A 14,892-nucleotide genomic window follows, 5' to 3' on the forward strand; every position below is an offset into this window, starting at 1 on the left:
CTTCATTTGTTTACACTTGGATAAAGGATGAAACCAAGAATATAATTTCTTGGCATCTTTACTTTCTGGTAATTTGTTACAGTGTGTTTGCTATAGGCGCAGACTGTAATTAATAATTACAGATAACAGAACAAAAGACTGACTGATTTTTGGAATGTTCCCTAAAATAATTCCAATCATACAATACATATTTAATCTGATTATTAAAGCAAATTTAAATACTCTTTAATTTGTATATTAATGATGTAGCAGAAATTTAAATGGGGACATTCAGTTGTTTGCTGATGATGTAAAACTAGAGAGGATAATAGTTGATAAAGGTGATGTAGATATCTTACAGGATGATTTAAATAAATTGGCAGTATGGGCAAAGGACGATGGTTATCAATTCAATGTTGTAAAATGTAAGGTCCTTGGGGATGAAAAAGATTACATACTTCATATCATATTGATGGTACTAGTTTACAGGTACCATCAATATGATGGTACCTGTAAACTAGTACCATCAATATGATGGTACTAGTTTACAGGAAATTGATGAGGCTAGGGATTTGGGGGATGATGGTGGATAGAGATTTGAAATTCAGAGAACAGATTGCAAGAGTTGGCAAAATAGCTCAGAGGATTACTTGGATGCTGAAGAACACACTGACAAGTAAAGACAGGGGGATTATTATCCCTCTTTATAAGCTATGATTTTGGCCACATGTTGACCATTGTGCACAGATTTGGTCAACTGCATTTCTTGAGGATTGGGAGGTTGGGGACTGGGGATTCAAAGACAAGTGAACAAGCTGGTGACAGGTCTGTGGAATGTTCCCTATGAGGATAGATTGAGGATGTGTGTGTGTGTGTGTGTGTGTGTGTGTGTGTGTGTGTGTGTGTGTGTGTGTGTGTGTGTGTGTGTGTGTGTGTGTGTGTGTGTGTGTTACAAAGTTTAGCTGACAGACAGAGGAGGGAAGGAGGATATGATAGAAACTTATAAGTTACTAAACGGATTCTATAAGATTGACACAAAAGAAAATTTTCAATATAATGTGGTGTAGGGGGAAAACAAGGGGGATCACACTTGGAAGTTGTCTAAGAGTCTGCAGACTAAGTTCTTTACTTGGAGAGTAGTAAATGAGTGGAATGAATTGCCAGAGGTGGTTGTGAGCACCCTAACAGTGAATATGTTTAAGCAGATGTATAATACGTATTGTGTTAATGAATAGAGTGGGTCTCTCACAGTGAGTCTTGACTCCATGGAATACCCACATAAATAATCACAATTATAATTGACTGTTACCATAGTGAATCTGAGGGAATAATTTGTTTAAAAAAATAGTGAAAGGCTTTAGAGAATCTCTTTTAGAATGGCACTGATGCCATAAAACTTTTTTGGTAATTTGTTAGAGTGTGTTTGCTATAGCAAGAGTGGAATGCACTTAGTAATTATAGATAACAGGACAAAAGTCGGAGTAATTTTTGGTTAGAAGCGCACCATCAATTAGTTCAATCATGCAATAAATATTTAATCTGATTATTAAAGTAAATTATAAATAAAAATCAATATTGCCACTTACTTGATTGTTGGCACTGCAAATGGATCAAACTTATGCAAATTTTTTATGCTAAAAGGTACACAAATCCTACCAGTTTTGGGATGTACACAGAATGGCGATTTCAATAAATGATTGATTCCTTTAGTAACATTAATATCCAATCTTGGGTAACACAACTGTAACATAACTTCATCTACATAGTGTCGATTCTTCCAACCATCTTTCTGAAGAAAAATATATAAAAACTCATTTACACACACACACACACACAGAATTAACACTTGTTACAGCAAGTGCCATTATAACAAACTTAATTGCTACAACCTAACAATACTAAGTGCAATCCATAAGGAACCACAGGCATATAATGCTATTCTAAACAAATATTGACAACAGTGAACTATTCCTGTGGTTCCTTGTGAATTTGCCATAGTAACAGTCAAATGCATATGTACAAGTACACTGGTGTCCAAAACCTAAGGACAAACACCATTTCTGAAGATTACAACTAGAAATTCAGATGAATCATCTTATGGCAATTTGTATAACTGATGATTTCGATTAGAAAGTGGATACACATTTAAATTTTCAAATCACGCGCAAAGAAGTCAACAGGTCAACTTGCAAATTGGCTCCATTCAAACACAGGTATGCGGATATCTCAACAAATTGTAGAAAGATATCGGCAACGAGCAGGCCTATATTCCCCAAGACCTGTAGTCTGCATCCCTTTATCCACAGCTCATTGTAGAGCATGTTTTCAGTGGTGTTGTATTCCATAAAAATTGGACAAGACACCAATTGGCTAATGTACCCTGTACAGATGAGAGTTGTTTTAGTCCTCAAATTCCAGACAACACTTCATCCGGTGTGAAAGTGGTACTGCTTACAATTCGAGAATGTTCTTGAAAGAGATAGATATGGCGGTGCTGGAGTTGGTGTGTGTGTGGAGGGGAAATTATGCTTAATGGATGCACCAAACTACAAGTGCTGGAAAAAGGGACTTTGACTGGTGATCGATATTGCAACGAAGTTCTTCAATATCATGTTTGACTGTTCCGTGGTGCTGTAAGCGAAGAATTCATTTTTATGAATGACAATGCCACACCACATCATACACATGGTGGAGATACTTCTGGAGACCGAGGATGCTGACTGAATTGAGTGGCAGCACACTCCCAGATCTCAACCCCATAGAGCATGTTTGGAATGCACTGCTGTTTGAAATTCCTCTCCAGAAAACAAACAAGACCTTATCCTTGTCTGAAGGAGAATTGGACCAGTTTGTCACAAGAACTCCTAAATCATAATAAATTTAGTTTAAGTCTTTATCCAAGTGGAAGCAAACAAAGTTTGCACCTGAAGTATCTTCAGGACCGAGGCAACTCGTGGTAAAGGCAGACTAAGCTCTCATCACTTGTCTTAGTATCTCCCATAATGCAAAGCACATCTCCTTCCAGACATGAATAATGCTACGCATTAAGGGAAAGGTGACTAGCCAGACCGGTTTCGACTTTTATTGAGGTCTCGTCAGTGGGAGCCAGACCCAGAGGTGGTGATACTAAGATGGAAGTAATGGAGAAGTCATAGTTACGAGTTGCCAAAAGGTGTCTCACATTATTATTAAATTATTCTGGATTAGAGAAAGATGTTGGAAGTTTTTTTTCCACTTGGTTTGATTATAATAAATTTAGTTTAATCCTTTATCCAAGTAAGCAAACAAAGTTTGGTTAAACTTCCGACGACTTTCTCTAATCCAGAGTAATTTAATAATAAGGTGGGACACCTTTTGGCAACCCGTATAGGTAAATATGACTTCTCCATATTTCTTCCACCTTAGTATCACCACTTCTGGGTCTGGCTCCCACCGACAAGACCTCAATAAAGGTCAAAACTGCTCTGGATATTGGGCCTTCCCTTAATGCATAGCATTAGACGTGTCCACAAGGAGATGTGCTTTGCATTATGGGAGATACTAAGACAAGTGATGAGAGCTTAGTCCATCTTTACCACGAGTTGCCTCAGTCCTGAAAATACTTCAGGTGCAAACTTGGTTTGCTTACACTTGGATAAAGGATTAAACCAAGTTGGAAAAAACTTCCAACTCCTAAATAACTGGGTGCTAAGCATGGTATGATGTTGTGAGAGCGCACGACAGTTCAAGGTGGACATATTTCATACTGAAATGTCTCTCTGCATAGTTTTCTGTAACCACTGTACGTTAATTCCTTATCTATGTCCTTACGAAATTTGTAACTTTTACCAAAAATGCATAGCAATTTATTTTGTATGAAATTTATAACACAATATAATTTATTACTAGGCTGGCAATAAATTTATGTACACATTTGGTGGTAGTCATGAAAATTTTTTCATATTCATAATAATAAAAATGTAGGATGAACTACATTTTTTTTCACAAAAATGTAGTTTGTCCTTAGCTTTTGGACACTAGTGTATCGTGCAAACCAAAGGGGATTAACCCTCAACATTGCAGAAGTCACCACCAAAATAAGGAAGGGAAGTTGATCAAATGTTAAAGCTACAAAATTGAGAGGTAACTTCTACATAGACTCCAGGGAAGGTTTACTTTTCATAATGCTGAAATCTCTAGACAAGAGAAGATTTTTCTTCTTGGGATTAGTGTAAGATCAAAGCATCAACAAGTTACAATTATTACCTTCTCGGCATCGATTTTTTTTTTTTAAAGCTAAAGGCATTATTTTACCTTCAAACATTTCTAGCTATGTAGCTTTTGTTAATTTTTTAATAGGGCATATGGTCTCCATTAACAGCCAAAACAGTGGTACATTTTGATTGCATGAACTGGATAAGATGATCAAACAGTTCTTGTGGGATATTTCCCCACTCTTCTGCAAGAGCAATTTTGAGCTCTTGAAGTGATCGTGTTGGCACCAGTTGAGCAGAAACGCGCCTACAATTGGCCAAGAATTCATTTTTATGGATGATAATGCTTGTCCACACCATGTAAATTTGGTACAAGAGTGGTTTGAGGAAGAAGGTATTGCATGAATGGACTAGCCTGCCCGTTCACCGGATTATAATCCTAAAGCATCCCAGGTATGTTCAATTGGATTACAATATGGTGAAAACAGGCAGGCCAGTCCATTCATTCAATACCTTCTGCCTTAAACCACTCTTGTACCAAATTTACATGTTGTGGATGAGCATTGTCATCCATAAAAATGAATTCTTGGTCAATTGTAAGCATGTTTCTGCTCGACTGGTGCCACCATGATTGCTTCAAGAGCTCGAAATTGTTCTCACAGAAGAGTGGAGAAATATCCCACAAGAACTGTTTGATCATCTTATCCAGTCCCTGTAATCAAGATGTACCGCTGTTTTGGCTGTTAATCGAGACCGTACACCTTATTAAAAATTAACAAAAGTGTTTTTGGCTATTCTTGTTAAAATTATTTCATGCTAAAATGTATAATTTGTTAAATCTGTAATCAATATTGATTATTTAAACAATATCCATAAGTAAGAAATATTTATTCATGTATAAAGAAATATTTATTCATGTATAATTATTTGCATAAATTTATAATTATCCAAATATCCCCTAATTGTTTTGAGCAGTGTTGCTACGGTTCAATGCGAAAAAGGAATTAAAAAAAGGAACACAGCAGTAAAAAACTGTACATTCCTATGTCTTCAATATATGTAATAAATTTAGTTTAATCCTTTATCCAAGTGTGAGCAAACAAAGTTTGCACCTGAAAGTATTTTCAGGACTGGGGTAAGGTGGTACAAGAACAAAGCTGGAGCAAGAACTTGCTCCACCTTTGCAAGGAGTTGCCCTGATGTTGTACCACCTTACCCCAGTCCTGAAAATACTTTCAGACGCAAACTTTGTTTGCTCACACTTGGATAAAGGATTAAACTAAATTTATTATATTCTAACCAAGTGAAAAATAAACTTTCAACTTCAATATATGTCCAATTAAGATTGGACATATACTGAAGATTTATTCCAGTTCATATAGAATGGCCCAGTAAAGTTTGTTTTATTTAGGATTCTCAGTCTGATAAGTGATTTCTAATTAAGGATATGGTTTTGGTCATTTCTTCAGAAGACATTAAAGCATGAAAGAAAGGATTTCTTCAGAAGTTTTTCATATAGAATGCAGAGTTGTTCTGAACTGTTAAAACTGTTGATAAGGTTTTCAGAATAAGATTTTAAGATGTTGAGACTTTTGCATAAAAGATTAATTCAGTCTAAAGTGATGCTATGGTTTTAATAGTTTATTCAGTGGAGCTTGCTGTTACTTTCATATAACAAGTGAAGTTATAGAAATGTCTTGGATGATGATAAGTTATATTTTCTTCAGCATTCTGTGATTTTAGGATGCAAAAAGAATTTGTGATTTATATTACTGTCATATGAGGAGTAGTTTTTTGTGTTAGTCTTTCTCCTATGTGAACTCAGGAAGAAAGAAAGTTCTGTAGGAGGCAAGACACTAAAGTTCCAGAAGATTTGTTCCATATAGGATAATAACTGTTGATTTATATGATTGAAAGGAAATTGTGCACATTTAAGTGTTTTTCTTGTTGTGAATTGAAGAACTTGCTGGAGTTGCATAGTTAAGTAGTTGATTTGATGTATATATTTGTATGTTTTGTAAATTCAATATTTTTTATTTTGTTAAAAAGTGTCTGAAGACTCAATCTCTTAATGAATTAAATGAATTTAAAAAGGATAATTCAGAGGTTAGTTACATATGAAATATCCTATGCAAACCTGTGTGCAAGGATTATTGAAAGTTTAGTTTAGTTCAGTGTTTGCTTTTTATTTTGAATTTAAGAGTTTAAACTACTCACAGCTGTAAAAAGGAGAAAGTAAATACAGGAATGCCTTGTATAGCACGGTTTTGAACAACGCGGGTTTTATTATTACATTTATCATTATTACACTAACATTGTCAACACTGACCGGCGGCTCCAGGGCGCTGCAAGTGATAGTCGAGAGCCACGTTTATGCAGTAGTTATTTCGTTATTTATATTAGTATTTAATTTTTATTATTATTTAAGTATGAGTGAAAAGAGACAAAACAAAGAAGACACTGGTGGAATAACAAAAAAAACGCAAGTGGTTGACATTAGAGATGAAACTTGAAATTATAAAATGTAATGAGAATGGCGCTTCGTTTGCTAAAATAGCATGTGAGAATTCAATGAATGAGTCATCTGTACAAACAATTATTCAGAGCAAAGAAACGATTAAACAACATGGAATGAGCACTGCTTCTTATATGTCAAAAGTGATCACAAGAACTCGATCTTCTACAATGGAAAATATGGAACGCCTTCTAATGATCTGGATTGAAGATTGTAATCAGAAAAAGATTCCTTTCAGTCAAATGATAATCCAGGCAAAAGCAACAAGTCTATATGACAAAATAAAAGAAAATGAAAGCGAAAATGAAGGCGGTACAACCAGTGAAACTTTTATAACAAGTCGCAAGTGGTTCTACAATTTCAAAAAACGTATGGGACTCCATAACGTAAGAATCCAAGGTGAAAGCGCAAGTGCTGCCACTAAAACTGCAGAATTATTTCTCAATGAATTGAAGGAGCTTATTGAGAAGGAAGGCTACACAGATGATCAAATTTTTAATGCTGACGAGACTGGCTTGTTCTGTAAAAGAATGCCATCGTGCACATTTCTAGCAGAGAAGGAAAAAACACAAGCTGGGTATAAAGTGTCAAAAGACCGATTGACACTTTTATTAGGAGGTAATGCATCAGGTGATTTAAAATTGAAGCCACTGTTAGTGTACACTGCATAAAACAGAAGAGCTCTTGAGGGCTTTACAAAAAACAATTTACCTGTTCATTGGCGTTCAAATAAAAAACCGTGGGAGACTCGTTCAATTTTTTTCGAAGACTGGTTTAAAACTTGTTTTTCCCTGAAGTTAAAAGCTATTGTAAAAAGAATGATATTCCTTTCAAAATTTTGCTTTTATTAGACAATGCGCCAGGCCATCCAACTCTATTGACTGACTTAGATGAAAATGTCAAGATTCATTTTTTCCCTCCAAACACAACATCAATTCTGCAGCGAAGGATCAAAGCGTTATCTCCACTTTCAAGGCTAACTATTTAAGACAAACTTTTGCTCAAGCTATTAAAGCTGCAGCAGAAGAAGATTCTTGGACTTTGAGTGGATTCTGGAAGTTATTTAACATAAAAGATGCCATTGAAAATATTTATGCATCTTGGCAAGAGGTGACTCAAAGCAACATGGGAGCCGTATGGCATAATATCTTGCCGCATTGTTCAAAGGACTTTGTTACCTTTGTGTTGCAAAATTTTAACATACAGTTTTTACTGTATGTTAAAATTAAAGCAATATTTGTTTTGTTTTCTACAACTTTTATATCAGTTTAAAAGGATTTTATTTGTTATTTAGTTAATAAAAATAACAATTTTTTTTTTCATTTTTAAAGATTCTTATTATCCTAAATTTTTGTAGTAAACAAATTAAATTGAAAACCTTTATAAATAGACCTCGAACAAAGCGGTTTTGCATAGCGCGGCCGTTTCTTGGAACCAATTAACCGCGCTATACAAGGTACTCCTGTATATATATAGCTCCCCCCCACACACACACACTTCACTTTACACTAGCCTCAAACTCCCTGCAACACATGGAATATTATTATTATTGTTTTCATCAGTTTCTACTCTAAGACTGAAATTATCTGATGTTATTAGTAATACCTCTCCACTCCTCCACATTCCTCTCTTATCTCTTCTGTCTGTTCTAAAATAATTCACCCTTTACACTCAGTCCAGGTACATCTGACTCTGAGAGTCAGATTTTACTAATGCCAATAATCTCAGGCCAAAACATATTTTGTTAAAGCAACAAACTTAGTCCCTTTGTTTCTGATGCTCCTGCATTTGTGTGTAGACATAAATTACTTTCACTGACATTTGTATAATTATCCCATGTATATTCCTATAGATAAACTTGCATACACATTCCCATTGTTGCTACCACGATTATCAAGTTTCCCTGACTCTCTCCATCATGTCTTGCCCCAACCAATAAATAATTCAGGCTCCTGATACCAAATCCTTTCAAATGCAGGCCATTCCTCTTACTGTATTTACTCGAATATAACTTTTTCTCCAAATATTAAAATTAAAAAATCGTAGTGCAAGATATGTGGAGATTTCCGAAACTAAAGTTTTTCAGGAAAAAAAATAAATTGACGTTTATAATTAAATCCTCAGTATTCATTATAATTTATAATTGCTGACATTATTTATAAAATTAATGCATTTGAATTTTAATTATGAATGTTATTTACACGATCAGCTGTTCACCTTCATCACGGAATATATTAGTATCTTTAGCAACAATGCTTCTGTAATTAAATCAAAATGTACAGTTTCATTATTGCTTCTCCTCTTATGATTCCAAAATGATAAAATCATCAAAATTTAAAAAATACGTCAAAGGTGTAAGGCACCCAGGAATAATGGCTACATCGGTCTTCACATCTGAAAGTTGTTTTATTAGGTCCTAAACGTCTGCAGAAACTATCTATCACACACAAAGAGAGTTGAGTATTGAAACAAGCCCCCGACTGTTTGTCTCAGACTATTCTAATCCAATCTTGAACCACTGTGGTATCCATCCACCTTTTTTTTTTTTTCGAGTCTTACATGAATCCCAGGGGGAGATTTCCCTTTCACCATCGTTTTCCTTTGGAATATTATATAAGGAGGCAACTTTCTTCCATCTGCAGTAATTGCAAGCATGATTGTGCATTGCTGTTTTTCACTTCCAGTTGTGTGCATTATTACACTTTTTCCCCCCCATGTTCTGTTATTGTTGTTTGGTTGCGCAACTTGACAACAAAAGCAAGCCAAATTGTTGAGTTGAAATAGGTGAGTTATATTCCAGTAAATACGGTACGCAGCACTTTTCTACCATCAAACTTACTATGCATATCTTATCTCATACTATAATTTTTGCTGCTACTGAACTGGCAACCACTATTCCTCCATTTTCTGTTGGTCCTCTGAAAACAAGAGCAACAGCTATTCAACATGCATTTTCAGTTTAACTGCAAACACAACAAACTTGATTCTCCTCTTCCTCATTTATTCCATCTCTTTCTGTCCTCTGGAACAGACTTCCTTAAAACCTCCAATTCTTCAAGAAAAGTGTCAATAGATTTCTTGTTTTTCAATCTTCACCTGCACTCCTGCTTCAAATCTTGAAATATACTTCCTCACTTGTCTAGCCTCAAGCCCAATTTCTAAGATATTTAAGATCCCAGCAGTTTTCACCAGGAAACTATAATGAGTCACTGAAACAACCTCAAGAGAAATGAAGATAGCCACAAGAATTACAGAAATATCATTTTGATGTAATTGGTGCTACTGACATCAAGAAGATAAATGCACTGACCAGCTAGAGGCATTTTCTCCAAATAGGAAAAGTACACTTTTATGGTGTTGATACTCCTCAAGTTTGCCAGATATGTTTGTGGAAATAGGAAGGTAGGAAAGCATTTTCTTAAATCCATCAGATGTGATGACTACGATAATTACAATGACTATCCAATTCCAAAGCAAACAGGATATCTACTGATGACTTTATCATGAAAATATCTATTAAGGAAATGAATTTTTTAAGTGATTGTGCTCACCCTGTTGGAAAAATATTTCTTGTATATAATTCCTAGATCTCAAAGGAGTTAAAGGAATAAATCCTGATGCTCACTGTGTAGGCTTCTGTAGAGAAAGGACATATTAGAATCACTATTATCTGGTATTAAACTGCCCTTCATCAGGAAATAGCATGAATAAATTAAAAAAAAACTACAAGCAAAGTAATAACAGTTAACATCTGTAGCAAATAATATTTGAAAATGCTTAAACAATGGAAAGCATGCATTTACTGTTGTGGTTGTGCTAGCTGCTGATTCATGGGTTGCTGTATACTGCTGGTAGATACAAGTGTGTCACAATGGATTAAGGAAGACCAGATATGATGTAATATCATCCCCTGTTTTCTGTTTCACTATAGAGGATATACATTTCAGCTGATTCTTTGAATGCTCTGGAGTAAAAGCAGTAATTAATGTGGAGCATTTCAGTTTGTTGCATTTTACTACATGTTTGTATCTGTTGTATGTGCTGCCAGCCCTGATTTGTGCTTTCTTTCAATCTCAATGTCCACGATGTGTTCTGGTCGGTGTATCTCCCAAGATCCCTCCATTCTGTCCCATGCAGTGCAGCCCATAACCACAACCGATCCTGTACACCTGGTCCCTTAAGTGGCAGATGTGGTGGTCCAGGCCTCAGATGACTGGAGATCCCATTGACCAGACAGAAAGCAGCTTTTAGATATTTCAGCAATCTTGCTATTTTATCTGCGATTGATCATATATATGATGTATATGATGGAAGAGTCACTGATCCTTTATATTCTTGTTTATTTGTTCATCTGTTTGTTTTGGAGGTTGAGACAGCATTTTTTTTTTTTTTTGACTAATGTTCTGTAGCCAGTTTTTGGAAGGAGAGAATTAAAATGCTGTAGCTCTTAGTTTCTTTTATCTACATTCATGAAGATTCTGTAGGCTCTATCATTTAAGTAATTAAATCAGGGGCGAATGCTGGTCTTGAAATTCATGCTTGCTCTTGTTATCATTCAGGGAGTGAGAGGTGTGATTGAAGTCTGATTAGTGGAATAATGAATTACTGACCATTTAAAACTATATATTTAGAAATTTATATACATTTAATCATACAAATACAACATTTGTTTTACAAATGATATTCTATCTTTTTCAATTTAGCTACTTGAATGCAAATTCTACCCTAAGGTTCTTCTTTAAGAACTGGTCAATAAAATCGTCATAAAAAGTTGGTTGTAACTTAATTTTCCCAAGCAACACACAAACTTGTAAAGGCTGGCTGAAGCTCACTGGCTAGAGCTATGTTGACTGCATATGGCCTGTGTTTAAGCAACAGAGTGAGACGACGTGAAATGTCTAAGAGTACGCATGAAATCACAGTGCTGTCGCGAGGACCTGGAAGCTCCTACAACTGAGCAAGCCAAGGTAGCTTTGACTAGACGAGCAAGCATCGGCCTTCAATACACAATGCAAAGCTCAATTGTTGCCGTGCAAGCTTAAGATGTCTTCTGTCTACAAAAATAAAAGCTTAAATGGAATGCTTATAAATGCATGCATTTATTTGTTAATAAATCTTTCTCAATTAATGAGCTTGCGCAGCAAGCATGGAGAATTCTCCCCTGAATTAGTTATATAAAATAGTTATCAACAAGTTCTCAAAAATGTTATCTGATCCTGAAATGAACATCCTTTCCTGTGGTTTCAATTTTTCAATCTCCCCAAGTAAATTGGCTAAATTAGATATCATGGCAAATGTGAAAAAACGCCTCCATAGAATACAAAGAGAACGATGTAGATTTTCTTTGTATTCAAACAGCCTCTGTCCACTACAAGCAAAACCACCTAAAAATAATATCACAAAAGAAGAATCAAAGGCATTAAAAAGAACAAAAAATATTGTAATACTGACAGCTGAGAAAGGCAACTCAACAGTTGTTTTGAACTCTACAGAACACAGAAAAGATGAAATCACTCCTAGAAGCCACAAACATGTATGGAAAGTTAGAACAAAATCCCATGGGATATTTTCATAATAAAACCAATAATTAAATTAAAAAAATGCTGAATTGGTCTGAAGAAACAAAAACACTCCTAGAATATGCAGAGTCCCTAAACTGTATGAACAAAACTTGCCATTGAGACCAATTGTTGATGCATGATTCTCTCCAACTTCTTTATTATCTAAAACATCTGGCAAGCCTACTCAAACCTCACATTAAGCAAACATCCTTTTATGTTAAGGACGCAATACACTTTGTAGAAAATACCAAAGGCATTACATTGGCTCCAACTGATATAATTGCAAGCCTGGACATAGTAAATCTTTTCACAAATGTTCAAAGAATAAAAACCATATAAACACTTCAAGAAATTTTCCCACCAATTAATCAAACCTGATTAATCATGGAAAGCACTTGTGAACTGCCAGGACACCTCATGCTGAGCAATTCAAGGTAAGTCTCCTGAAACTCTGATCATTTACATTCATTTGTTCACAATCTAAAACATTAAGTTCTATTCTATAATGTTCATGATACTATTAATACAAACTGGAACCATTTAAAACCCAAAATAATGAGTTATTACATGGGTTAAAAAAAAAAATATATATATATATATATATATACTATTTACTTTTAAAAAATTTACCTTGTCAACACATATGTCAGTAATATCCATCAAAGATTTCCACCTATCCTCACTTATATTAAGGCAGGCAAGCTCTTTTTCTAAAAGGTCTCTCACCTGTGCAAGTAATTTAAGGAAGGCAAACATAATATTTAAATGAGGAATCAGAAAATTAGTCAATTTCATGGAATGTATAGTCAAGAAGGGTATGAGATACTATGACAACTTAATAGTATTCAAATATCATTACTATTATTTTTTTATATCTATATCAGTCTAACACCTCATTTTAGACTGATATAGACTGACAATTGAATCACCAGTGATTTTATTATTTCTGGTTGTACAACAGCTATTGAATATAACTTGGGTCTTCTTTATATTTATCCTAAGCCAGCTTTTGCTAGTAATTTGGAGTTCATGATGACAGTTTCAATCCAGCTCTGAAACTGTCATCCTTCTATATCCGTCATCTGCAATTCAAGCACAATTGAAGTAAAGATAACTATGTCATCTGCAAAGCCGAAATGGCTTAAATATCTTCCATTTATCTTCAGACCTTTTTCTTCTTAACACTGATGATGGTTTCAGAGCTGGATTGATGGAAGTATGATTTATTTTAACTACATCAATTAAAAATTAAAGATCTATGCCTGTCTAATAACGAGCTTATGATTTTGTTTGCTGTAGCCTCCCTATTCACCAACATGTCACTACAAGAGACTCTTCAGTTTTTACAATTTGATTTCCCAGAAGACACTGTTAGCTTATTTAAATTCACCATTAATGCAAGCTATTTTACATGGAGTAATACACTGTTCAAATAGTTTGAAGAAATAACCAGGGGCAGTCCTATCTTACCAGAATTAGCTGATTATTTTATCAAGAAGCAAGAAAAACAACTCTTTGATACTTTCCTCAACCTCTTATACATTTTGTTGATATAGTTGCAGTCTATTTCTACTTTGAGTTAGAATTACTTCAGGTACTGGAGAAAATAAACTCCTTGTACTCCCATATCCCTACTAAATGTGAACCCAATAACCATCTACCCTTTTTGGACACCTTAATAATTTGAAATCCCACAGTTCATGTTGAATATTCAGTTTATCAAAAACCAACCTTTACTGGCAAATACATTCACTCGTCCTTCCACCATCATTCATCACAGAAGATGGGTATTACCAACAGTCTTGTACATAGAGCTTTTTTATGATCTGTTCTTCTGATTCCTTTTTGTTTGATGAATTGAATAAAATGAAAAGCAATCTGATGTGTAATGGATACAACAAAACTATCATTCAAAAATTATTATTAATTAGTGTCTGTTAATCAGATTACAATTCAATGTGAAAAAAATTTCAATACCCTAACTTAAAGGAACCTCCAAAACAGAGCATGGATTCTTCCCAAATTCAATCTATATACTTCCTTCAATCCAGCTCTGAAATGGTCATCCTTCTTATCATCTGCGAAGGACACATTAGCACCTCCTTCCTCACGAGGTGTCTATATTATAAGATTATGTTATGATAGGTTTCACGGTATAAAAAGAACACAGATGGTTAAGAAAATAACTATTTATTAACTTAAAAGCTAATATTTCGCTGGTCTTATATCCAGCATCTTCAGAGCACACAACACAAAGTTTGTTACAAAGGTAAGACAACCACAATCCGGTGTAACAGTGGGGACAGTATAAGTGATTACAGCGTGCAACACAAGACTAAAGTCCTAATATGGCACCATCTAGGTTATAAAAAAAAATAATAAATAAAAAATAAAAAAAAAAAATTCAAAGTTTTGACATAGTAGTCCAAGTGATAAAAATAAAAGTAATAAATATTAATTTGGTCTTAGGATGACTGTCTCCCAAATCTTTGGTAGATTTATACAGCCATACTTGTTAAGGTTTGGGGTATGTTTCAAGGCTTCTGTTGATTCCAGGAATAACCTCTCTGACTTGTAGAAGCTTCTGTGGATTACTTTTGTTTCTTTCCAATTGATCCTGTGTGCAGGGGTATCCAGAGCATGG

General features: G+C 34.8%; 1 protein-coding gene across 1 annotated transcript in view; it reads right to left on the bottom strand.

The window, feature by feature from the left end:
* Positions 1–14,892, bottom strand: part of Prim1 (DNA primase small subunit) — a 160,025-nt gene that overhangs the window by 13,084 nt on the left and 132,049 nt on the right. The window contains exons 7-8 of the mRNA XM_090409175.1: positions 12,879–12,975; positions 1,566–1,768 (exon numbers count right to left, since the gene is read on the bottom strand). Coding sequence (XP_090265301.1) covers positions 1,566–1,768; positions 12,879–12,975 — 300 coding nt within the window. The remainder of the gene's footprint in view (positions 1–1,565; positions 1,769–12,878; positions 12,976–14,892) is intronic.

The sequence above is a fragment of the Typopeltis vanoorti genome, chromosome 2, assembly GCF_054136105.1.
Source record: "Typopeltis vanoorti isolate ZY-2024b chromosome 2, IOZ_Tvanoo_1.0, whole genome shotgun sequence".
Classification (NCBI taxonomy): Eukaryota; Metazoa; Arthropoda; class Arachnida; order Uropygi; family Thelyphonidae; genus Typopeltis; species Typopeltis vanoorti.